Source organism: Dipodomys merriami, unplaced genomic scaffold (assembly GCF_024711535.1).
Source record: "Dipodomys merriami isolate MVZ:Mamm:240054 unplaced genomic scaffold, mDipMer1.0.p SCAF_348, whole genome shotgun sequence".
Classification (NCBI taxonomy): Eukaryota; Metazoa; Chordata; class Mammalia; order Rodentia; family Heteromyidae; genus Dipodomys; species Dipodomys merriami.
In genome coordinates this window covers 656,040-681,517 of record NW_027205026.1, presented here as the reverse complement: position 1 = coordinate 681,517, position 25,478 = coordinate 656,040, and the positions used below count along the sequence as shown (strand labels likewise).

The window sequence follows — 25,478 nt, the reverse complement described above, 5'->3', positions numbered from 1 at the left end:
GTGACACAGATCGGCGGCCACGCCGAGGTGGGGACTTGTGAATGGGGGGTGAGGCTCCACGGAGAGGAAGCGCTGGAGCTGGATTCTGGGGGATCCGGAGCCCTGTGGGCGACCGCGGAAGGACCGCAAGTCAAAGAAAGGGGGCCCTGGAGGGAGGGCCGGTCAGGGGAGGGGGGCGAGCCAGAGAGACGGAGGGGCAGGCCGGCGGGGGAGCAGAGCCTGGACCGGTGGACGTCCCAGACCCAGGGACCCAGACGGGTGGACATCCCAGACCCAGGGACCCAGACGGGTGGACGTCCCAGACCCAGGGACCCAGACGGGTGGACGTCCCAGACCCAGGGGCCCCCACGGGTGGACGTCCCAGACCCAGGGGCCCAGACGGGTGGATGTCCCAGACCCAGGGGCCCCCACGGGTGGACGTCCCAGACCCAGCGGCCCAGACGGGTGGATGTCCCAGACCCAGGGACCCAGACGGGTGGACGTCCCAGACCCAGGGGCCCCCACGGGTGGACGTCCCAGACCCAGGGACCCCACGGGTGGACGTCCCAGACCCAGGGGCCCAGACGGGTGGACGTCCTCAGACCCCGGGGCCGGCTGGGCAGGGTTCCTACAGTCAGAGAGTCAGGAGTTGGGACGCCTCGGGCCCTTGGGGCGCCCCCCGCCAGCCTAAGACCTCCGCACCCTCGCCGCCCCGCCAGCCTCGGCCCCGCCCCTCCGCACACGTGCTGTCACTCGGCCCCGCCCCTCCGCACACGTGCTGTCACTCGGCCCCGCCCCTCCGCACACGTGCTGTCACTCGGCCCCGCCCCTCCGCACACGTGCTGTCACTCGGCCCCGCCCCTCCGCACACGTGCTGTCACTCGGCCCCGCCCCTCCGCATACGTGCTGTCACTCGGCCCCGCCCCTCCGCACACGTGCTGTCACTCGGCCCCGCCCCTCCACACACGTGCAGCCCGGCCGGCCTCAGTCACTCAGCCTCGGCCCCGCCCCGCCCCGCCCCTCCGCACACGTGCAGCCCGGCCGGCCTCCGGCGCACTCGCGCTGTCACTCAGCCTCGGCCCCGCCCCGCCCACAGTGCTGTCACTCAGCCTCGGCCCCGCCCCGCCCCGCCCACAGTGCTGTCACTCAGCCTCGGCCCCGCCCCGCCCCGTCCCTCCGCACACGTGCAGCCCGGCCGGCCTCCGGCGCACTCGCGCTGTCACTCAGCCTCGGCCCCGCCCCGCCCACAGTGCTGTCACTCAGCCTCGGCCCCGCCCCGCCCCGCCCCTCCGCACACGTGCAGCCCGGCCGGCCTCCGGCGCACTCGCGCTGTCACTCAGCCTCGGCCCCGCCCCGCCCACAGTGCTGTCACTCAGCCTCGGCCCCGCCCCGCCCCGCCCCTCCGCACACGTGCAGCCCGGCCGGCCTCCGGCGCACTCGCGCTGTCACTCAGCCTCGGCCCCGCCCCGCCCACAGTGCTGTCACTCAGCCTCGGCCCCGCCCCGCCCCGCCCCTCCGCACACGTGCAGCCCGGCCGGCCTCCGGCGCACTCGCGCTGTCACTCAGCCTCGGCCCCGCCCCGCCCACAGTGCTGTCACTCAGCCTCGGCCCCGCCCCGCCCCGCCCCTCCGCACACGTGCAGCCCGGCCGGCCTCCGGCGCACTCGCGCTGTCACTCAGCTCCGCGGGCTCCGCAGGTCCCGAGCGCGCCGCCCGCCCCGCCGCCCCGCCGCCCCGCCGCCCCGCCGCCCCGCGCCGCCCGCCCCGCCGGCCCGCGCCGCCCGCCCCGCCGCGATGGGCGCCCCTCTGCTCCTCGCCCTCGGGCTGCTCGCCCAGGTAAGGCTCGCGCCCCGGCGGCCCCGACGGCCCCGCGTGCGGCGCCCCGCGCTGGCCGCGCTTCCCCGCGGGTTCCGGGCGCCAGGAACTCGGCCCCAGGACCGGGGTCCCCATCGCCCCCCACCCGGGGTCCCCAGCTCCCCCCACCCGGGGTCCCCAGCTCCCCCACCCACCCGGGGTCCCCAGCTCCCCCACCCACCCGGGGTCCCCAGCTCCCCCACCCGGGGTCCCCAGCTCCCCCCACCCGGGGTCCCCAGCTCCCCCCACCCGGGGTCCCCATCGCCCCCCACCCGGGGTCCCCAGCTCCCCCACCCACCCGGGGTCCCCAGCTCCCCCGCCCGGGGTCCCCAGCTCCTCTCCCCACCCGGGGTCCCCAGCTCCTCTCCCCACCCGGGGTCCCCAGCTCCTCTCCCCACCCGGGGTCCCCAGCTCCCCCACCCGGGGTCCCCAGCTCCCCCACCCGGGGTCCCCAGCTCCCCCACCCACCCGGGGTCCCCAGCTCCCCCACCCGGGGTCCCCAGCTCCCCCACCCACCCGGGGTCCCCAGCTCCTCTCCCCACCCGGGGTCCCCAGCTCCCCCACCCGGGGTCCCCAGCTCCCCCCACCCGGGGTCCCCAGCTCCCCCCACCCGGGGTCCCCACCTCCCCCCACCCGGGGTCCCCAGCTCCCCCACCCACCCGGGGTCCCCAGCTCCCCCACCCACCCGGGGTCCCCAGCTCCTCTCCCCACCCGGGGTCCCCAGCTCCCCCACCCGGGGTCCCCACCTCCCCCCACCCGGGGTCCCCAGCTCCCCCGCCCGGGGTCCCCAGCTCCCCCGCCCGGGGTCCCCAGCTCCCCCGCCCGGGGTCCCCAGCTCCTCTCCCCACCCGGGGTCCCCAGCTCCCCCACCCGGGGTCCCCAGCTCCCCTCCGTCCCCCCGCACCCAGCCTTCTGCACAGCGGCGTGGGACGGGGCAGTGGACGCCGGGACCCCACGCGCTCGGGCTCGCGTGCCTGCGGGCGGCGCGGGGCCGGGCCGGGGCGCCGTGGTCCCTGCCGCGGTCCAGGTGAGCCCACGAGGGCGGCCGAGCCGGCCTCCGCCTCCTACACCAGCCAGGCAGTGAACACACTGGCCGTGTGGTGACCTTGCCCCTGGGCGGTGGGGCAGGGCTGGAGTATGCGTGGTGCCCCTGGGTGGTGGGACAGGGCTGGAGTGTGCGGGGTGCCCCTGGGCGGTGGGGCAGGGCTGGAGTATGCGGGGTGCCCCTGGGCGGTGGGGCAGGGCTGGAGTGTGCGGGGTGCCCCTGGGCGGTGGGGCAGGGCTGGAGTATGCGGGGTGCCCCTGGGCGGTGGGGCAGGGTGCGGGGTGCCCCTGGGCGGTGGGGCAGGGCTGGAGTGTGCGGGGTGCCCCTTGGTGGTGGGGCAGGGCTGGAGTATGCGGGGTGCCCCTGGGCGGTGGGACAGGGCTGGAGTATGCGGGGTGCCCCTTGGTGGTGGGGCAGGGCTGGAGTATGCGGGGTGCCCCTGGGCGGTCCAGCAGGGCTGGAGCAGTCAGTACCTTCCCAGCACTCACCAGTATTTTCCTGGTTCCCTGAACGCCCACAAATCTCCTGCAGCTCTGGCTGGCAGGCTCAGGTTTCCGTCCCTGGCAGCAGCAGGCCCTGGCCAGCCTGACCCCAGAGCAGCTGCCACTTCCTCCCAGGCTTCGTGCCTCATCCCCCACCGTGTGGAGACAGCGGGGCCACACCGCCAGGCTGCCCAAGGCCTGCTCTCCTACAGCCCATGCATGGACACCCCAACCCAGCGGGCCAGCACCCCACACCTCAGCCAGGATGGCATTCCTTGTCAACACTTGTCAGACGTTCATGGAGGATGCCCTCCTCTGGGCCCTCCTCTGTGGGGTGTGTGGACCAGATAGGACTCCTCTTCCCCCTCCCAACAGGCAACCGGAGGCCCAGGAGTCAGATTGAGGTGGACAGGCCACCACTGGAAGGGACAGGCCATCAGAGGGGAGTGTCTCCTAGACCCAGCAAAACACACACATCAGTACCCCTCCCGCCCTCCTCCACCAAGTCCAACTTGAAGGCTTGGTCCACTCTTATCCTGCCCTTCTGCTCCCTCCTTGCACCTTCCTGGGCTCTCTTGGGTGGGCCCTAGCTGTGGGGTGGAGGGGGGTTCTGCACAGACTCTCCCTTTGCTACTTTTCCCCTCCTGAGGCCCCTTGAGTCTCCAAAGTAGCTTCAGGGAGCCGACATCCCTGTCTACCCACCTCTGGTTGCTGGTCTTCCACCCAGCTCCCTGGCCCCACTGGAGGCAGGGCGGGGGTGGGTGCAATGGTGATTCGAGACCAGAACCCCTTCCCTGTGGCTGGGAACTGAGAGCCACGTGGTCTCTGGAGGGGAGAGGCCTTGGAAGCACCTCTGGGTCTTGGCCAGTAAGGCCTATGGAGCCTGGAAGAAGCCTTCTAGCAGCAGGCCCCCATCCGGTGAGGCCTGTAACAAGGCCCGTGAGCCAGGCGCCTGGGGTACCCCGTGCAGCAGGGCCTGGGCTGTCTGGGGGCAGGTAGGACAGATGGGCGGGAACAGCTGCCTGTCCACCTCTGCTCACCCTCTCTGATGGCCGCAGCAGCTGGGGAGGGTGGTCCTGGAGCGGAATGTGGGGGTCACCCTGGGCCCAGCCAACAGCTGGCCATTCCGGGCGTTCTGGCAGTCCAGGAATGAGTGACTGAATTCCAGCCGGGGGGAGGGACTCGGGCCTGAGACATCTGCAGGGAGTCTGCGAGGGGCCCCCGGCCCCTTCCCCCGTGGACCCCACACAGGCTCCCACGAGGCACCTTCCTAGGACCCAGGAAGGTCTTTCTCTGGAAGACCAGCCCTGGAGCACGATCCCCATGCCCACACTGCATGGTTTGGCCCTGCTGTGCCTGGTGGAAGGAGAAATGCTCCTCTGTGCTTTGTGCATCAAGAACACTGGTGCAGGCTGCCCTGCCTCGCCCCTGCCCAACCCATGCTGTTACCTGCTGCACCACGGGGGCCCACGGCAGACCGCAGGCCCTCACAGAGCTGCCTGCTCTGCCCGCTGTGAATCTGGTTCTCAGCCAGGATCCTCAGTACTGCCAGAACCTCTGCTGGGCTGTGGCTGCTCACCGACTGGGCATGATCAGTAGTGTTCCCATTCAGTGTGTGGACGGGATCCCTCACTGTGGGGGCTCAGTGTGGACGGGATCCCTCATTCCCCAGGGCTCAGTGTGGACGGGATCCCTCATTCCTCAGGGCTCAGTGTGTAGAGGGGATCCCTCACTGCCGGGGCTCAGTGTGGACGGGATCCCTCACTGTGGGGGCTCAGTGTGGACGGGATCCCTCATTCCCCAGGGTTCAGTGTGGACGGGATCCCTCATTCCCCAGGGCTCAGTGTGGACGGGATCCCTCATTCCTCAGGGCTCAGTGTGTAGAGGGGATCCCTCACTGCCGGGGCTCAGTGTGGACGGGATCCCTCCTTTCCCCAGTGTAGGGCAGGAGCTCTGTCTCCCGCAGTTCCTTAGGGTTGGATGCCAGGGTTGACCAACCTCAGGAGTGTGGGTCTACAGTGGGGCTTCCAGACTGAAGCTGCTTGGTTAGGGTAAGATCAGGCGCCTACTCTGGAAAGAGCATCTAGAAGGTCCCTTGATCTGGTTTGGCCAGGCAGGGACTGAGGAGTGGACAAACTCTACCCCCCAGATGCGTTGTCCTTGTCCTTGGTCCTCAGCATGGCGTTTCTGTGAGCTGTCTGTGTCCATGTGGCGTTGTCCAGGCACCAGATGGCTTGATCCTCCCAATGAGGCTCTGGGCCTTTCCCCAGGAGGCCACGTCCTCAGGGAAGGGGGCAGGGGAACAATGCCCACAGCTAGAAGCTGGCTGGGGCCTGCTGCCAGGCGCCCACCCATCCCCTCTGTGGCCTCTGGTCCAAGCCAGGATCCCTGCCAGGCTCTGAGGAGCCCCTGACCTCATGAACTTGGGCTGTGGACAGGCTGTGGACCCAAGATTCCCAGGCTCTGCCTTGACCGCACCCAGCTGCTGCTGACCGTGGGCGTGCAGCTGCTGCAGCTGGCAGAGGGGTGTGGGCTGAGCTGCCGTGGGGCAGCTGGACAGGGTGGCAGGGCTGCAACCCAGTCTCCCTTTGCCACAGGCACGTCACAGAGCCAGGAGCCTCCCCTAGCTCCATCAGGTCTGGCCTGAGACTATCGCCGTGGGGATTTCTACAGGGCAACATTTTCTTCCTCTGAGCTGAGGTTTAAGATTCAGGCTTGTGTGGCTTGGGGCAGACAATTCAGCCTCTCTGGACCTCACTCTCAGAACTGTGAGAGAGGCTCACTCTAGTCCCCTCGAGACCCAGTGGGTGAGGCAGAGAGGGTGCGTTCCAGGGCCCAGCTCATCCCTGCCCAGCGCTTGAGAAACACTCCTGAGTCTCTGGGGTGGTGCGAGGCCCCGGCAGGGCAGGTGGGTTTGTGTTTGGCAGGAAGCTGCCCTCTGCTTGGCGGTGCTTGGCGGCGTTGGCAGCCCAGGGCCGCGCTGCCATCTGTTAAGACAGGCCTGGGGCCTCTCCTGGTCCCATCCTGCCCTCCCTCTGTGGAAAGGGTCTGCTTCTGTCTGGTCTCCAGGGATGGAGGCCGGGGGTGGCAGTCATGGCAGAGGAGGGCTGGGGTCTTGCCCAGGCCCAGCATCCCCAGAGGCAGCTGTTCCAGTTAGACTTTGTCTGCCATTTGTCATCCTGTTAGCAAAGTGCACCAGGACCTGTGTGTGCCACCTGCCAGGGCACAGGACACTGCGGAGAGCCGGGGTGGGGGTGGGGTTGTTCTCAGCTGATTCCCACCCTGGGCCTCTGCCAGGTGCAGGAGAAACTGTGGAAGGGTGGGGAGGCCTCCCTCCCAGACACCCCTCAAGCCACTCTCACCAGAGACCACCAGCCCCCACGTGGCTTGGCCTTCCACAGCCTGTGGTCCTGGCCAAAGGCTGGAGACCCCACGCCCACAGCTAGAATAGAGCTCCCAGGGACTAGAGGTCCAGGCCGCCTGGCCCGGCCCCCGAGCAGCCACGTGCATCCACATTCCAGGGGGAAGCTGGGGTCCTCATCATGGGGAGACCACCCCTCACCAGGTCCCCTCGCTGCCTCCCTCCATGAGTAGTGGGAGTCCCTAAGCACAGACTTTGGGGGGGAGCTGCATCTTGGCCTGTGGCTAGACACCAAATGTGGCTCAGGTAGAAATATCCAGGAGCCCCAGACCCCAGCCCAGCTGCCATCCTGGGAAAAGAAGTTGGAGGCCTGGTGCCGTCGGGCTCACGCCTGTAATCTTGGATACTCAGCTACTTAGCCTGAGTAGCTAAGGATCAGGGTTGAAGCCAGCTTGTACAGGAACTCTGTGAGACTCCATGAACCACAAAAAGCCAGACGCCGAGCTGTGGCTCAAATGGTAAAACACTAGCCTTGAGCAAAAAAGCTCAAGGACAGAGCCCAGGTCCTGGCCAAAGCCCAGTACTGTGCAAAGCCCAGTACTGTTGAGAGAAGAGGGGCTGTGTCTGGGGCTGGGACCCAGAGCTACGATTAGTGCACTCACGTCCAAGGTGGTCTGCCTCTGCCCTCACTCCTGCTCCATTCTGCGGCCCTTAGCATTCCCCTGCTCCTTGGCTGGATCCTTCCCCTCAGCCTCAGTTTTCCCCTTGAAGGGATGGGGCCGGCTGTCAGCAGAAACAGAAGCTGGCAGGGAGCCCAGGGGGTCCCCCACGTGTGTGCCCTCCACCCTGGAGAGTGGGACCTGGCTTTGTCCCCCTCCTGCAGCCCACAGCCTGGGTTCTGGGGGCCCTTGGGGTGTGGCAAGGGGAGAGGCATGTGCTCCAAAGGTCCTGGATTCCAGGAAGTAATTGTGGGCACCACAGGGTGGGTCCCCTTCTGGGGAAAAGCAGTGTACTTTGAGTAGGTTGTGCTGTGCCCCAGTCCCCCCCCCCACGGCCCCCGCCTGGGCCCAGGGCAGGGATGTGTCTCGCCTCCCCGATTTCCCTCCACTAGCTTGCCAAGCCGCTGACCTGGCCGTCCTGCAGGTGCTGCTGCACCCTTGACTGGCCGGGAATCTGGTACTTCCCAGCTCACCTGGGCTGGGAAGGTGGCTCAGTGGTAGAGCGCTTGCCTTGCGTACAGGAGGCCCTGGGTTCGATTCCTCAGCACCACATAAGCAAAAAGAAAAAAGCCGGAAGTGGTGCTGTGGCTCAAGTGGTAGGGTGCTATCCTTGAGCACAGAGGCTCAGGGACAGCACCCAGGCCCTGAGTTCAAGCCCCAGGACTGACCAAAAAGAAAGGAACCAGCAGGCCTGGTCTCCAGCACCTATCCCGGCGGGGGGGGGGGGGGGGGGGGGGGGGGAGGAAGGGCGTTTGGAATGGTGCCTCAGGCCAGCACTGCCTGGGCCAGCCCGACCGGCCCCCTCCCCGCGCCCCCTTCCTCCCCGCGCCCCCCTCCCCGCGCCCCCCTCCCCGCGCCCCCTTCCTCCCCGCGCCCCCCTCCCCGCGCCCCCTTCCTCCCCGCGCCCCCCTCCCCGCGCCCCCTTCCTCCCCGCGCCCCCCTCCCCGCGCCCCCTTCCTCCCCGAGCCCCCTTCCTCCCCGAGCCCCCTTCCTCCCCGCGCCCCCTTCCCCGCGCCCCCCTCCCCGCGCCCCCCTCCCCGCACCCCCTCCCCGCGCCGCCCTGCCCGGCACGCGGGCCCACACCGCGCCTTGGTTGCAGAGCCTCAGCCTGTCCTCAGCGGGCCCCCGGCTGCAGCCCGGTGTCCTGTACCCCTGGCGCCGCGCGTCGGCGGCGCCGGGCCGCGTGCGGAGAGCCTGGGTCATCCCGCCCATCAGCGTGTCTGAGAACCACAAGCGCCTTCCCTACGCCCTGGTGCAGGTGCGGCGGGGCGGGGCGGGGCTGGAAGGGGGCGGAGCTGAGTGGAGGAGGGAAGGGGCGGGGCGGGGCTGGAAGGGGGCGGAGCTGAGTGGAGGAGGGAAGGGGCGGGGCGGGGCTGGAAGGGGCGGGGCGAGCTGAGTGGAGGAGGGAAGGGGCGGGGCGGGGCTGGAAGGGGCGGGGCGGAGCTGAGTGGAGGAGGGAAGGGGCGGGGCGGGGCTGGAAGGGGCGGGGCGGAGCTGGATGGGGGCGGGGCGAGCTGAGTGGGGGCGGGGCAGAACTGGATGGAGGGCGGGGCGGAGCTGGATGGAGGGCGGGGGTGGGGCCAGAGCTGATAGGGACAGGGCAGGGGGCGTGGCAGGATAGGGGGCGGGCAGGGGGCGGGGCAGGGGGCGGGGCAGGGCAGGGGGCAGGGCAGGGGGCAGGGCAGGGGGCAGGACAGGGGGCAGGACAGGGGGCGGGGCAGGGGGCGGGGCAGGGGGCGGGGCAGGGCAGGGGGCAGGGCAGGGGGCAGGGCAGGGGGCGGGGGCAGGGCAGGGGGCGGGGAAGGGCAGGGGACAGGACAGGGGGCGGGGCAGGGCAGGGGGCAGGGCAGGGGGCAGGGGACGGGACAGGGGGCGGGGCAGGGCAGGGGGCAGGGCAGGGGAGCAGGGCAGGGGAGCAGGGCAGGGGGCGGGGCAGGGGGCAGGGCAGGGGCAGGGCAGGGGGCAGGGCAGGGGGCGTGGCAGGACAGGGGGCGGGGCAGGGGGCGGGGCAGGGGGCGGGGCAGGGGGCGGGGCAGGGCAGGGGCAGGGCAGGGGGCAGGACAGGGGGCGGGGCAGGGGGCGGGGCAGGGCAGGGGGCAGGGCAGGGGGCGGGGGCAGGGCAGGGGGCGGGGAAGGGCAGGGGGCAGGGCAGGGGGCGGGGCAGGGCAGGGGGCAGGGCAGGGGGCAGGGGACAGGACAGGGGGCGGGGCAGGGCAGGGGGCAGGGCAGGGGAGCAGGGCAGGGGAGCAGGGCAGGGGGCGGGGCAGGGGCAGGGCAGGGGCAGGGCAGGGGGCAGGGCAGGGGGCGGGGCAGGGGGCGGGGCAGGGGACGGGGCAGGGGAGCAGGGCAGGGGGCGGGGCAGGGGGCGGGGCGGGGGGCGGGGCGGGGGCGGGGTGGGGCAGGGCGGTGCAGGGGGCAGGGCAGGGGGCAGGGCAGGGGGCAGGGCAGGGGGCGGGGCGGGGGCAGGGCAGGGCAGGGGGCGGGGCGGGGGCGGGGCGGGGGCAGGGCAGGGCAGGGGGCGGGGCGGGGGGCGGGGTGGGGGCAGGGCAGGGCAGGGGGCGGGGCAGGGGGCGGGGCAGGGCAGGGGGCAGGGCAGGGGGCAGGGCAGGGGGCAGGGCAGGGGGCGGGGCGGGGGCAGGGCAGGGGGCGGGGCGGGGGCGGGGCGGGGGCAGGGGGCGGGGCAGGGCAGGGGGCGGGGCGGGGGCAGGGCAGGGGGCGGGGCAGGGGGCGGGGCGGGGCGGGGGCAGGGCAGGGGCGGGGCAGGGCAGGGGGCGGGGCGGGGGCGGGGCGGGGCGGGGGCAGGGCAGGGGGCGGGGCGGGGGCGGGGCGGGGGCAGGGCAGGGGGCGGGGCGGGGGCAGGGCAGGGGGCGGGGCAGGGCAGGGGGCGGGGCGGGGGCAGGGCAGGGGGCGGGGCAGGGCAGGGGCGGGGCGGGGGGCGGGGGCGGGGCAGGGGACAGGACAGGGGGCGGTGCCCCGCGCCGCCCATCCAGCCTCCCCCCTCCCCGCAGATCAAGTCGGACAAGCAGCAGCCGGGCAGCGTCATCTACAGCATCCAGGGCCCCGGCGTGGACGAGGAGCCCCGCGGCCTCTTCTCCATAGACAAGTTCACCGGGAAGGTGTTCCTCAACGCCATGCTGGACCGCGAGACGACGGACCGCTTCCGGGTGGGCCCCCGGCCGAGATGGGCATCTTGGCGCTTTCCTTTTTCCCGGTCGCTGTGGTGGGTCTTGAACTCGGGGCCTGGTGCGGTCCCTGAGATCCAGCGCCGCTTGCGGCCTTCTGGGGGCTCCGTGGAGGTCAGTCTCGCGGGCTTTCCTGCCCGGCCCCACCAGGGGTCTGGGGGCTGACCAGGCCTCAGGCCGCTCGCCGCGCAGCCCGGCTCTCCAGCCGTCTTTGGTTGGAAAGGTCTGGGCAGCGTCGCCTGACCGCCTGTCCCTGGCCTTGCGCCCCTCGCCCTGCTCAGCAGGCGGCCCTGGGGCTTGAGCTCGGGACCTCCACTGCGTTAGAGGTTGGAGGGAGGGCGCGGGGAGGCCGGCGCGGGGAGGCCGGCGCGGGGAGGCCCAGCGCTCAGGCTCAGAAGCCATAGCAGCCCCGGTGCCGGCCTCGGCTGCACAGGAAGGGCGGAGCCGCTGCGGGCAGCCCCGCCTCGGGGCCGCCGCCAGCCTCGTGCTTCTGTTCGGACAGCTAAGGGCCTTTGCCCTAGACCTGGGCGGGTCCACCCTGGAGGACCCCACGGACCTGGAGATCGTGGTGGTGGATCAGAACGACAACCGGCCGGCTTTCCTGCAGGAGGTCTTCCTGGGCCACGTGCTGGAGGGGGCGGCCCCAGGTGAGGCCCCGCCCCGGGAAGGGGCGGTCCCAGTGAGGCCCCGCTCCAAAGAGGGGGCGGTCCCCGGAGAGGCCCCGCCCCGGGGAGGGAGTGGTCCCAGGTGAGGCCCCGCCCCGGGGAGGGAGTGGTCCCAGGTGAGGCCCCGCCCCGGGAAGGGGCGGTCCCAGGTGAGGCCCCGCCCCGGGGAAGGGGCGGTCCCAGGTGAGGCCCCGCCCCGAGGAGGAGGCAGCTCCAGGTGAGGCTCCGCCCTGGGAAGGAGGTGGCCCCAGGTGAAGCCCCGCCCAGGGGAGGGAGTGGTCTCAGGTGAGGTCCCGCCCTGCGGAGGGGGCGGCCCCCGGCCAGGCCCCGCCCTGCGGAGGGGGCGGTCCCACGTGAGGCCCCGCCCCGGGGGAGTGGCCGAGAGCCCCCTCCCTCCCTCTGGCGCTGGGCTGTGGGCCCCCGGAGCAGCAGGGAGGCTCAGGCCCCCCAGCCCTGCCTGGAGCTGCCCTGAGGCCCCAGTCCAAGCCCCCGCAGGGCGGGCAGGGATTGAGAGCTGAAGCCCCTTTTTCGTTGTGTGCACGAGGCCGGTCGGGACTCGAACTCGGGGCCTAGACTCTGTGCTTACCACTTGGCCTTCAGCCTGGCTTTTTTGTTTTCGCGGTCGTGAGGCTTGAACCCGGGGCCTGGGCGCTGTCCCTGCGCACTTCAGCTCCAGGCGGGCGCTCTGCACCTTGAGCCACAGCGTTTTTCTGGTGGCTCATTGGAGAGCAGGGTCTCACGGACTTTCCTTCCTGGGCTGGATTTGAACTGCGATCCTCAGATCTCAACCTCCTGAGTAGCCAGGATGACAGGCGTGAGCCACCAGCGCCAGGCTCACCTGGCTTTTTGCTGGTTATTTCAGAGTTGGAATCTCTCAGCCTCTTGGGCCTGAGCTGTATTCAAACCACAATCCTCCAGCTCTCAGCCTCCTGGCTAAGACTATAGGCGAGTCACCGGTGCCCAGCAAGGGCAGGAAAATCCGGAGGGCAGTTTGGGATTGCTAGCCAGCTCCCGAGGACAGACACCTGCTGAGCACAGAGTACTCTTAGTCTGACACTGTGCCACAAGTTACCAGGTCATTAGCTCTGTCTGCACAGATGCTGAACCCTGGCAGGGGTGGGCGGGTGATTGACGCTCACACTGCTTGGCCAATACATGGCATCGTAGAGAGGAAGCCAAAACCAGTCACTATCTGGGAGGCCCGGGAGGCGGGTCCTTCACAGTCACGTGCCTCAGTTAAGAGGCAGTGGAGGGTCAGGCCAGTCTCCTCTGAGAGAAAGTGGTGGGGGGTGAACCCTTACCACTCAGCCGCGCCCCTTCCACTGCAGTGGCCACTGCGCTCTCCACAGGCACCTTCGTGGCCAGAGCAGAAGCCACAGATGCAGACGACCCTGAGACAGACAATGCGGCGCTCCGGTTTTCCATCCTGCAGCAGGGCGGCGCTGAGCTCTTCAGCATCCATGAGCACACGGGAGAGATCCGCACCGTGCAAGTGGGGCTGGACCGCGAGGTGAGGACGCCCCGGGAGCCGGGGCCCTCTCTGCAGCCTCTGCACCCCACGTTGGCCCCTCTGTTCCCAGCTGGCCCGCGCTGGGCTTCTCTCCCGCACAGGGCAGAGCCACTGCCCGGGTGCTGCCAGACGGCCTCGGCCCGGCCCTGGCACAGTCTGAGCGACCCATCCACACACAGAGGTGGCAGCAGGGCTGAGGGTTGAGGCCGCAGCCCAGCGCCAGGCCTCACGCTGTGGTGTTCTGTCCCATTGTCACTGCACTGCTGTGACAGACACCCCCCAGCCACGTCCTCATGCACACCGGGCGCCCCTCAGGGGAGAGCAAGGCCCTACGCCATCCTGGTCCACGCTGCTCCTTCCCCTTGCTGGGGCCACTCCCCACACATCCAGACCTCCACACCGCCGGTGATGCGCGCAGAGCCCCCCTTGCAGGCCTTGCCACTGAACAAGCCCGCTGGGGCAGCCCCTTGCTGGCGCATCTCAGGCCCAGCATGTCCCCGTACAACCGACCTCTCGTCCATCCACGGGTGGGGCAGAGGCTGGGGGAGTCCACACCACCAAACCCTCCTGTCTGGGGTGCCTGAAGCCACCTGGGCTTTCTGGCACCGTGAGGTTCCCGGCGGCCGGCCGGCCTGGCCCTTCCTCCCACCGGGGACTCAGTCTCCTGACTTCACGTCACCACACTGCCAGGTGGTCGCTGTGTATAACCTGACGCTGCAGGTGGCAGACATGTCTGGGGAAGGTCTTACTGCCACAGCCTCGGCCATCATCTCCCTGGATGACGTCAACGACAACGCCCCGGAGTTCACCAGGGAGGAGGTACCCCTCCACAGCCTGCCGGACCCAGCCTAGGCTGCCTTCTGCCCAGGGCTCAGACACAGGCCCGAGGGGAAGCAGCCTGTGGGACGCTGGGCAGGCCCTTGACGTGGGGTACACACGGCCCAGACCCACGGGACAGGCTGTGGGACGCTCCCTGGCAGGCACGGTGGGGCTGCGGGGGGAGGGGGCCCGTGGCTGTGTCCTGAGGAGCTGCAGGGGGGGAGGGGGGCCTGTGGCTGTGTCCTGAGGAGCTGTGGGGGAAGGTGAGGGGGGGGCCTGTGGCTGTGTCCTGAGGAGCTGCAGGGGAAGGTGAGGGGGGGGGCCTGTGGCTGTGTCCTGAGCAGCTGTGGGGGAAGGTGAGGGGGGGGCCTGTGGCTGTGTCCTGAGGAGCTGCGGGGGGGAGGGGGGCCTGTGGCTGTGTCCTGAGGAGCTGCAGGGGGAGGGGGCCTGTGGCTGTGTCCTGAGGAGCTGCAGGGGGAGGGGGGGCCTGTGGCTGTGTCCTGAGGAGCTGCAGGGGGGAGGGGGCCTGTGGCTGTGTCCTGAGGAGCTGTGTGGGAGGGGGACCTGTGGCTGTGTCCTGAGCAGCTGTGGGGGGAGGGGGGCCTGTGGCTGTGTCCTGAGGAGCTGCGGGGGGAGGGGGGCCTGTGGCTGTGTCCTGAGGAGCTGCAGGGGGGAGGGGGCCTGTGGCTGTGTCCTGAGGAGCTGTGTGGGAGGGGGACCTGTGGCTGTGTCCTGAGCAGCTGTGGGGGGAGGGGGGCCTGTGGCTGTGTCCTGAGGAGCTGCGGGGGGAGGGGGGCCTGTGGCTGTGTCCTGAGGAGCTGCAGGGGAAGGTGAGGGGGCCTGTGGCTGTGTCCTGAGCAGCTGTGGGGGGGAGGGGGCCTGTGGCTGTGTCCTGAGGAGCTGTGGGGGGGAGGGGGGGCCTGTGGCTGTGTCCTGAGGAGCTGCGGGGGGGAGGGGGGCCTGTGGCTGTGTCCTGAGCAGCTGTGGGGGGGGAGGGGGCCTGTGGCTGTGTCCTGAGGAGCTGCAGGGGAAGGTGAGGGGGCCTGTGGCTGTGTCCGGAGCAGCTGTGGGGGGGAGGGGGGCCTGTGGCTGTGTCCTGAGCAGCTGTGGGGGGGAGGGGGCCTGTGGCTGTGTCCTGAGGAGCTGCGGGGGGGAGGGGGGCCTGTGGCTGTGTCCTGAGGAGCTGCAGGGGGGAGGGGGCCTGTGGCTGTGTCCTGAGGAGCTGTGGGGGAAGGTGAGGGGGGAGCCTGTGGCTGTGTCCTGAGCAGCCGCCCGCCCTCCCCAACCCCTGGGTAACTGCTCCCCAGTTCTTCATGGAGGCCCCAGAGGCTGTGGGCGGCGTGGATGTGGGCCGGCTCCAGGTGGAAGACAGCGACCTGCCCGGCTCCCCGAACTGGATGGCCAGGTTCACCATCCTGGAAGGTGACCCTGACGGGCAGTTTGCAGTGCGCACAGACCCCAAGACCAACGAGGGTGTGCTGTCCGTGGTGAAGGTGAGCCTCCGGGATTCCGGGTGGGGCCTCGTGCCCTGGGAGCGGCGGCGGGATGCTGGACAGAAGTCCATAGCACGGCTGTGCGCATCCTGTGCTGGGAACCCCCCTCCACACACGCACGATCAGCTCTCAGGAGGCTGAGGCAGGAGAACAGCAGAGCGGTGACCAGCCTGAGCTGGAGACAGAGCCTATTTCAGCAGCAACAACAGAAAGCACAGCTTTCTGCAGTCTCTGTTGCATCTGACGGGCCCAGAGGGTCACACACACACACACATGCATATACATGCGTGCGTACATGTACATGTATGTGCACACATGCAAATAAATACACGTATATAGACACTTAGCACAGTGGCCCTGCCTGTAATCCCAAACACTCAGGAGACAGAGATTGTGAGGATTATGGTTTGAGACCAGCCCAGAGACAAAGTTAGGAAGAGCCAGGCACGGTGACTCATGCTACTCAGGAAGCTGAGATCTGAGTGCAGTTTGAAGCCAGTCCTGTCAGGAAAGTCCATGAGACTCCTGGCTCCAATAAACCAGAAAAATGGCAGTGCCACTGTGGCTCAGAGTGGTAGAGCACTAGCCTTGAGCAAGAATAGCTCGGGGACAGTGCCCAGGCCCTGAATTCAAGCCCTGAAACTGAAAAAGAAGTTAGGAAGACCTCAACTCAACAAACAAGTTGGGCATGGTAGTTCTTCACTACTGTACTCTAGATACACAGAAAAAGGCCCAGGAGCATGGCTCATGGGGTGACTGCTGAGGAAAGCCAAGGCTGGGGGGGGGGAGGGAAAGGATTGCTGCAAGACCGGCTCGTGTGGTGTTGGAGCGCGTGGGAAGCGCGCTGGAAGCCCTGGCCTGTGTGAGGTTGCCCCGGGACCCAGTAGCCCGGCCGGCTGAGACCAGTCGCACAGAGCAGTGGTACCCGGCACGGAGGTACCACAGCCGACACTCATTTTGGAAATGGGTCTTCGTTTTATTATTTTCTCATTGTTCTTTGGGCCTTTTCCTCCTGCTTTTTTTATTGGCTGTAGGAGCCAGGCTCTAGGGGTCACACCTATAATCCTAACTACTCAGGAGACTGAGATCTAAGAGGATCCAAGTTCAAAGCCAGCTGGGGCGGACAAATCCATGAGACTCTTGTCTCCAGTTAACCAGTGAGGTTAGGCTGGAGGTGAGGCTCAAGTGGGAGGGCCCTGAGTGGAAAGCCAGTGAGAGTGTGAGCCGAGTGTCCGCAGGGACGGCACTGCCACACACCCAGGAGAGCGAGGAGGGAAAGGGCCTTCTCCACAGGCCTGGGACCCCAGCTCTGAGCCTGCCCCTCCTGCCCCTCCTCCCTCAGCCCCTCGACTTCGAGAACCGTGCGCGCCACGAGCTCACGGTGTCTGTGCAGAATGAGGCCCCGCTGCAGGCGGCTGCCCCCCGGGCCCAGCGGGGCCAGGCCAGGGTCAGCGTGTGGGTGCAGGATGCCAATGAGGCCCCAGTGTTCCCGGAGAACCCACTGCGGACCAGCCTGGCCGAGGGAGCCCCACCAGGAACCCTTGTGACCACCTTCTCTGCCCACGACCCTGACACGCAACAGCTGCAGAGAGTCAGGTGGGCCTCAGGGGTCCCGGGTGAGGCAGGGGCAGTCGCAGCCCCTCCTTGCCCTGGCCTCTGGGGGTGGAGGGAAGAAGCCATCGGTCTGAATCCTGAGGGCCTCAGACCCTCAAGCCCCAAGAACTCTGTGTTGATGTCGAGTGTGTCATCCAAAACGCGGGGCTGAGCTCCGTCCCGGTGATGTCTGACCGCAGCAGTGGGGGTCTGTGGCCGATGCTGCGCAGGGGTGCGGTGTGCCCGCCCCGGCCCGGCACTGGGCAGAGCTGGATCCAGGCTATCCCTCAGTTGCAACAAGACCCTGGATCTGGGCTTTCTCTTCTGTGGTTGGGACAGAAAATGCAGCTGGGCTGGGAGGAGTTAATCATACGAGCCCCGCGTAAAATGTGTGCATGTGGAGTGAAATGCATGTGTATGCGTGTGTGTACTTGTGCATGCCTCTGTGTGACCTCGCTTCTAAGAGTCCCAGGTGGGTCAAACTCCCCCTCTACTCCTCCCCCTTCCCCTCCCCCACAGCTACTCCAAGGACTATGACCCCGAGGACTGGCTGCAGGTGGAAGGGGCCACTGGCCGCGTCCGGACACAACGGGTGCTGAGCCCAGCCTCACCCTTCCTCAAGGGCGGCTGGTACAGAGCCGTTATCCTGGCCGTGGATGATGGTGAGGGCAGCTGTGTGGGCCACCTGGGGCTCCGTCTGCCCTCATGGGGCATCTCTGTCCCGGGGCCGGCCTGTCCCTGCGTGTGTGCTGACCAGAGGCCAGGCCCGCAGTGCCCGTCTGTGTGCTGACCGGAGGCCAGGGTCCTCAGCGCCCGTCTGTGTGCTGACCGGAGGCCGGGGTCCTCAGCGCCCGTCTGTGTGTGTGCTGACCGGAGGCCGGGGTCCTCAGCGCCCGTCTGTGTGCTGACGTGTGTGCTGACCGGAAGCCAGGCCCGCAGCGCCCGTCTGTGTGTGTGCTGACCGGAGGCCGGGGTTCTCAGCGCCCGTGTGTGTGCTGACCGGAGGCCGGGGTTCTCAGCGCCCGTCTGTGTGCTGACCGGAGGCCGGGGTCCTCAGCGCCCGTGTGTGTGCTGACCGGAGGCCGGGGTCCTCAGCGCCCGTCTGTGTGCTGACCGGAGGCCGGGGTCCTCAGCGCCCGTCTGTGTGTGTGCTGACCGGAGGCCGGGGTCCTCAGCGCCCGTCTGTGTGTGTGCTGACCGGAGGCCGGGGTCCTCAGCGCCCGTCTGTGTGTGTGCTGACCGGAGGCCGGGGTTCTCAGCGCCCGTCCCCTCTGCCGGCAGCGTCGCCTCCCAGCACAGCCACGGGAACGCTGTCCGTCGAGATCTTGGAGGTCAACGACCACGCCCCGGCGCTGGCTACCCTGCTCACCAGCAGCCTGTGCAGCGAGCCGGACCAGGGCCCAGGCCTGCTCCTGGGGGCCACGGACGAGGACCTCCCCCCGCACGGGGCCCCCTTCCACTTCCACCTGAGCCCTGGGCTCCCCGAGCTTGGCAGGAACTGGAGCCTCAGCCAGATTAACGGTGCGCCTGCCCCCATCTGCCCCGCCTGTCACTCCCCTGCCCCATCCTCTCCCCCACCCCACCCCACCCCCATCTGCCCCATCCTACCTCCGTCTGTCCCATCCTCCCCCCCCTCTGCCCCATCCTCCCCCCCCCGTCTGCCCCATCCTCCCCCCCTCCAATCCCCCCGTCTGCCCCATCCCCCCCTCGGCCCCCCCCCTGCTCCGTCTCCCCCGCCCCCCCCACCTACTGTCGCGTCCCTCCCCCCTCCCCCCCACGTCCCCCACAGTCCCACGGGGCTCGGGACCTGGGGCAGGGCTACTTCCCACACCCGAGTGGACGCACTGGTCAGGGACGGGATTCTGTCTGCAGAAGCGGGGTGGGTCCCCAGCTGGGGCGGCCCGGGGTCGGGGCGGGGCCGGGGGTCGGGGTGGGGCCGGGGGTCGGGGTCCCCGGGCAGACGCGGGGGGTCCCGGGGCGGGGGGTGGTCCCGGGGCGGGGGGGGGTCCCGGGGCGAGGGGGGGTCCCGGGGCGGGGGGGGTCCCGGGGCGGGGGGGGGGGTCCCGGGGCGGGGGGGGGGTCCCGGGGCGGGGGGGGTCCCGGGGCGGGGGGGGTCCCGGGGCGGGGGGGGTCCCGGGGCGGGGGGTGGTCCCGGGGCGGAGGGGGGTCCCGGGGCGGGAGGGGGGGTCCCGAGGCGGGGGGGGTCCCGGGGCGGGGGGGGGGTCCCGGGGCGGGGGGTGGTCCCGGGGCGGAGGGGGGGTCCCGGGGCAGGGGGGGTCCCGGGGCGGGGGGTGGTCCCGGGGCGGAGGGGGGTCCCGGGGCGGGGGGGGTCCCGGGGCGGGGCCGGGGGCCGGGTCCCCGCTCGGCCTGGCTCGGTCCCGGGCGGCCGCCCGGCCCGGCTGAGCCGCCTCCCGCGTCCCCGCAGCCAGCCACGCGCGCCTGCGGCCCCGGCGCCCGGTGCCCGAGGGCGCGCACGGCCTCCGCCTGCTGCTGCGGGACTCGGGGCTCCCGCCCCAGCAGCGGGAGCAGCTGCTGAACGTGACGGCCTGCCGCTGCGGGCCCGACGGCGCCTGCCTGCCCGGCGCCGCCGCCCTGCGCGCCGCCAACGCGGGCCTCAGCCGGGGGGCGCTGGCCACGGTGCTGGGCAGCGCGGCGCTGACGCTGTGTGAGTGCCGACCTGACCCCGGCCTGACCCGACCCCGACCCCGACCTGACCCGACCCCGACCCCACCCCCGACCCCACCCCCGACCCCACCCCCGACCCCACCCCCGACCCCCAACCCCGACCCCACCCCCGACCCCGACCCCACCCCCGACCCCACCCCCGACCCCACCCCCGACCCCACCCCCGACCCCCAACCCCGACCCCGACCCCACCCCCAACCCCACCCCCGACCCCGACCCCGACCCCACCCCCGACCCCACCCCCGACCCCACCCCCGACCCCGACCCCACCCCCGACCCCACCCCCGACCCCACCCCCGACCCCACCCCCGACCCCCACCCCCGAACCCACCCCCGACCCCCGACCCCGACCCCACCCCCGATCCCACCCCCGATCCCACCCCGGACCCCGACCCCACCCCAACCACCCCGACCCCGACCCCTGACCCCAACCACCCCAACCCCTGACCTCAACCACCCCGACCCCGACCCCCGACCCCACCCCCGATCCCACCCCCGACCCCACCCCCGACCCTGACCCCGACCCCCGACCCCACCCCCGACCCCACCCCCGACCCTGACCCCGACCCCCGATCCCACCCCTGACCCCATCCCCGACCCCACCCCCGACCCCAACCACCCCGACCCCGACCCCCGACCCCACCCCCGACCCCACTCCTGACCCCATCCCGACCCCCGACCCCACCCCCGACCCCGACCCCGACCCCACCCCCGACCCCACCCCCGACCCCGACCCCGACCCGCACCCCGACCCCGACCCCCGAACCCACCCCCGACCCCCGACCCCGACCCCGACCCCGACCCCACCCCCGACCCCACCCCCGACCCCGACCCCGACCCCGACCCCCGACCCCACCCTCGACCCCCGACCCTGACCCCGACCCCCGACCCCACCCCTGACCCCCGACCCCGACCCCGACCCCACCCCCGACCCCACCCCTGACCCCACCCCCGACCCCACCCCTGACCCCACCCCCGACCCCACCCCCGACCCCAACCACACCGACCCCGACCCCTGACCCCAACCACCCCGACTCCGACCCCCGACCCCACCCCCGACCCCCGACCCCACCCCCGACCCCCGACCCCGACCCCGACCCCACCCCCGATCCCACCCCCGACCCCAACCACCCCAACCCCGACCCGACCCCAACCACCCCGACCCCGACCCCCGACCCCACCCCCAACCCCACTCCTGACCCCATTCCGACCCCCGACCCCACCCCCGACCCCCGACCCCAACCACACCTGACCCCGACCCCGACCCCCGACCCTGACCCCCGACCCCTCTGACCCCGCCCTCTGACCGCCTCTTCCTGGTCCCCCCATCCTGCGTCTCCTCTGTCCATCTGTCTGTCCGCAGTGCTGGTTCTGCTGGCGGCGCTCCGTGCACGGGTCCAGCGGCGATCCCAGAACAAGGGTCTGCTGCCCGGACCCCCGGACGACCTTCGGGACAACGTCCTCAACTACAACGAGCAGGGTGGCGGGGAGGAGGACCAGGTGGGGAGGACAGGGGGGGGAGACAGGAGGGGGGAGGGTGGGGGAGGGAGACAGGAGGGGGGAGGACCAGGTGGGGAGGATGGGGGGACAGGAGGGGGGAGGGCAGGGGAGGGGGGAGACAGAAGGGGGAGACAGGAGGGGGGAGACAGAAGGGAGGAGGGCGGGGGAGGGAGACAGGAGGGGGGAGGACCAGGTGGGGAGGATGGGGGGACAAGGACCAGGTGGGGAGGATGGGGGGACAGGAGGGGGGAGGGTGGGGAGGGGGGAGACAGAAGGGGGGAGGACCAGGTAGGGAGGACGGGGGACAGGAGGGGGAGGGCGGGGGAGGGGGAGACAGAAGGGGGGAGGACCAGGTGGGGAGGACGGGGGACAGGAGGGGGAGGGCGGGGGAGGGGGGAGACAGAAGGGGGGAGGACCAGGTGGGGAGGACGGGGGACAGGAGGGGGGGAGGGCAGGGGAGGGGGGAGACAGAAGGGGGAGACAGAAGGGGGAGACAGGAGGGGGGAGACAGAAGGGGGGAGGGCGGGGGAGGGAGACAGGAGGGGGGAGGACCAGGTGGGGAGGATGGGGGGACAGGAGGGGGGAGGGGGGGAGGGGGGAGACAGAAGGGGGGAGGACCAGGTGGGGGAGGACGGGGGACAGGAGGGGGAGGGCGGGGGAGGGGGGAGACAGAAGGGGGGAGGACCAGGTGGGGAGGACAGGGGACAGGAGAGGGGAGGGCGGGGGAGGGGGGAGACAGAAGGGGGAGGACCAGGTGGGGAGGACGGGAGACAGGAGGGGGGAGGCAGGGGAGGGGGGAGACAGGAGGGGGGAGACAGAAGGGGGGAGGACCAGGTGGGGAGGATGGGGAGACAGAAGGGGGGAGGGCAGGGGAGGGGGGAGACAGAAGGGGGGAGGACCAGGTGGGGAGGATGGGATGGGAGACAGGAGGGGGGAGGGCGGGGGAGGGGAGAGACAGACGGGGGAAGGACCAGGTGGGGAGGACGGGGGGACAGGAGGGGGGAGGGCAGGGGAGGAGGGAGACAGAAGGGGGGAGACAGGAGGGGGGGAGACAGAAGGGAGGAGGGCAGGGGGAGGGGGGAGACAGAAGGGGGGAGACAGAAAGGGGAGGACCAGGTGGGGAGGACGGGGGGACAGGAGGGGGGGAGGGGGGGGAGGGGGGGAGACAGAAGGGGGGAGGACCAGGTGGGGAGGACGGGGGACAGGAGGGGGGAGAGGGCGGGGGAGGGGGGAGACAGAAGGGGGAGGACCAGGTGGGGAGGATGGGGGCGACAGGAGGGGGGGAGGGTGGGGAGGGGGGAGACAGGAAGGGGGAGGACCAGGTGGGGAGGATGGGGGGGAGACAGGAGGGGGGGAGGGCGGGGGGAGGGGGGAGACAGAAGGGGGAGGACCATGTGGGGAGGACGGGGGGAGGGGGAGACAGGAGGTGGGGAGGGCGGGGAGGGAGGAGGACCAGGTTGGGAAGATGGGGGGAGACAGGAGGGGGGGGAAGGTGGAGGAGGGTGGAGACAGGAGGGGGGAGGACCATGTGGGGAGGATGGGGGGAGGGGGGAGACAGGAGGTGGGGAGGTTGGGGAGGGGGGAGACAGAAAGGGGGAGGACCAGGTAGGGAGGACGGGGGAAGGAGGAAGGATGGGGACAGGTGGGGAGGACAGGCAGGGAAGAGGACTAGGTGGGAAGGATGAGGGAGGGAGGAGGGGAGACAGGAGGGGAGAGGGACCAGGTGGGGGGGGACAGGGGGGAGAGGGGGGAGACAGGAGGGGAGGGGGACCAAGGGAGGGGGAGGGGCTGGGTAGGGAAAGAAGCCAGAGGAGGGGAGGGGGCCAGAGTGGGGGGACAGGGTGGAGGGGGACAGGGCAGGACCAATTGAGGGAAGGGACAGGGTGGGGAGGGGCCAGGTAAACCGAGGCACAAGTGAGCAGAGCAAGTATTTTAGGGAGGATGAAGAGAGGGGCAGCAGGGGCAGGGGTGGGCACAGGACAGGTCCCCAGGAGCCGAGCCACTGCCTTTTCTTGCGGGATGGGGCGGGGGGGTCACTGAAGACCCGACTCTGCCCACAGGATGCCTATGACATAAACCAGCTGCGCCACCCCTCAGAGCGGAGCACCCTGAGCCTGCCCCTGGGGCCCCCGCTCCACCGGGACGCCCCTCTCAGCCACGTGCGCCTCCAGCCTCCACAAGCGCTGCCACACAGCCCTGCAGACATGGCCAATTTCATCAGTGATGTGAGTGCTCTGGGTGTGAATACTCGGTGTGAGTTCTCTGGGTGTGAGTGCTTGAGTATGGATCCTCTGAGGTGTGGGTGCTCTGGCTATGAGTCCTCTGGGGTGTGAGTGCTCTGGGGTGTGGGTGCTCTGGGTGTGAGTGCTCTGGGTGTGAGTGCTCTGGGTGTGGGTGCTCTGGGTGTGGGTGCTCTGGGTGCTCTGGGTGTGAGTCCTCTGGGGTGTGGGTGCTCTGGGTGTGAGTGCTCTGGGGTGTGGGTGCTCTGGGTGTGGGTAGTCTGGGTGTGAGTGCTCTGGGTGTAAGTGCTTGGGTGTGAGTGCTCTGGGGTGTGGGTGCTCTGGGTGTGAGTGCTCTGGGGTGTGGGTGCTCTGGGTGTGGGTAGCCTGGGTGTGAGTGCTCTGGGGTGTGGGTGCTCTGGGTGTGAGTGTTCTGGTGTAAATGCTGTGGGTGTATGGGTAGTCTGGGTGTGGGTGCTCTGGGTATGAGTGCTCTGGGTGTGAGTGCTTGGGTGTGGGTGCTCTGGGGTGTGGGTGCTCTGGGTGTGAGTGCTCTGGGGTGTGGGTGCTCTGAGTGTGAGTGCTCTGGGGTGTGGATGCTCTGGGTGTGGGTAGTCTGGGTGTGAGTGCTCTGGGTGTGGGTGCTCTGGGTGTGAGTGTTCTGGTGTAAATGCTGTGGGTGTATGGGTAGTCTGGGTGTGAGTGCTCTGGGTATGAGTGCTCTGGGTGTGAGTGCTTGGGTGTGGGTGCTCTGAGGGTGTAGGGGCAGAACTGTGCATATTTGTGTGCACAAATGCACACATGTACAGAACTGCACATGCACAAATGTGTGTGCAAGTGCACGCATACATGTGCATTTCTTGTGTACAGATACACACATCACAGCTTTCCAGGGAATTCTCTAGATACAGGTCTCGCCAGGGTCTTTGGTCTTCACGCTGCAGGCCTTGGCTGGACTCTGGGCCTCTGGGGTGAGCAGGACCGCGAGGCTCTGGTGTGTGCACTCCCAGGTGGTCACTGTGGAGAGTGGGGGCCAGGTGCCCTGGCCGTGGGGACCTGTGCTGCCCTGGCCGGCCGAGAAGCACGGAGCTGCCACAGCCTGCCCACTTTCCTTTGTTTACTGTGACGGCTGGGCTGGGGACACGGCATCAGAGCAGGCAGGCCACGGAGCTTACTTTTGTGGCCAGCTGTGGGTGCTGTGCTCACGACACAATATCCGTGTGTGAGATTCAGAAAATTCATTGGTGTGGCGAGCAGGGTGGGGCCCCCCAGCCATGCTGGACCCAGCAGGAAGCCTGCCTGCTTGCTTGATGCCCCGCCAGGGGGAAAGCCAGCGAGTCAGGCGCCTCCACCTCTGGCGGTGGAAGGGACCGGGGAGATCCCTGCTGGGTAGGAGCCTGCCCTTCGCTGGCTTCTGCTCCTCGTGCGGGGCCTCAGACCTCGTCCTGGCTGAGGCTGACCCCCCGCACCTTTCCCCAGGGACTGGAGGCTGCGGACAGCGACCCCAGCGTGCCACCCTACGACACGGCATTGATCTACGACTATGAGGGTGGAGGCTCCGTGGCCGGGACGCTGAGCTCTATCCTGTCCAGCGAGGGGGACGAGGACCAGGACTACAACTACCTCCGGGACTGGGGCCCTCGGTTCGCCAAGCTGGCGGACATGTACGGGCACCCATGAGGCCAGCACCCGAAGCCAGCACACTGTCTGCATGCACCTGTCCAGAGGAGGGGCTCCTGGAGACAGGACCCAGCGGACACCCAGTCCTGGCCCCTGGCACAGATGGCCTCAATGGGCCGAGGCTCAGGGCCTCTGGGCTTCACTCCCAGGGGAGGGCCAGGTGTGGGGACAGGCCTAGGGCCTGAGTAGATCCCCGGGGAGATTCCCTCAGCCAGCACTCGTTACCATCATGAGTGGCTGGCCCTCTGTATGAAAGCTGGACCCTGAAGGGTGAGTCAGAATTAAAAGCAGGCTGGTCAAGTTGATGGACTGTGTGCCCGGTGCCACACTGGCCACAAAGGTGCCCCGCCCCCGCCCCCAGCAGAGCCGCAGCAGGCTGTACCTGGGGGGAGCCGGAGACCCCTCGCCCCGCCCCTTTCTGTGGGGCAGAGCAGTGGGGAGGCCCTGGAGAGCCCAGGTGCACTCCTGTGCACACGGGTAAGGGAGCCCTACGAGACAGAGCAGGAGCACTAAGCTCCTGTTACCCTCCACACCTCTCCAGGAAGGGAACCCAAGGCCTCTAGGGCCAGAGTCCCGGGAGTGGGGGGCTGCCAGGGCACCTCTGTGCCTGGCTTTACCGCTTGCCCTCAATGGAACAGTAGGGTCTGATCACCCCGGACAGCTGTGGGGTGCCGGCCATAGAAGCAGACCATG

At 70.0% G+C, this 25,478-nt stretch overlaps 1 protein-coding gene across 1 annotated transcript; it reads left to right on the top strand.

The window, feature by feature from the left end:
• The first annotated feature begins 1,772 nt into the window (after positions 1-1,772).
• On the top strand, positions 1,773-24,833 carry Cdh15 (cadherin 15). The gene is made up of 14 exons (XM_069987793.1): positions 1,773-1,814; positions 8,539-8,697; positions 10,448-10,603; positions 11,124-11,268; positions 12,636-12,796; positions 13,487-13,615; positions 14,923-15,108; positions 16,451-16,704; positions 17,221-17,363; positions 17,983-18,222; positions 19,127-19,366; positions 20,750-20,886; positions 22,947-23,111; positions 24,585-24,833. The coding sequence occupies exons 1-14, from the start codon at positions 1,773-1,775 to the stop codon at positions 24,783-24,785; spliced, it is 2,358 nt and encodes a 785-aa protein (XP_069843894.1). The 3' UTR covers positions 24,786-24,833.
• The last annotated feature ends 645 nt before the right edge of the window (positions 24,834-25,478 follow it).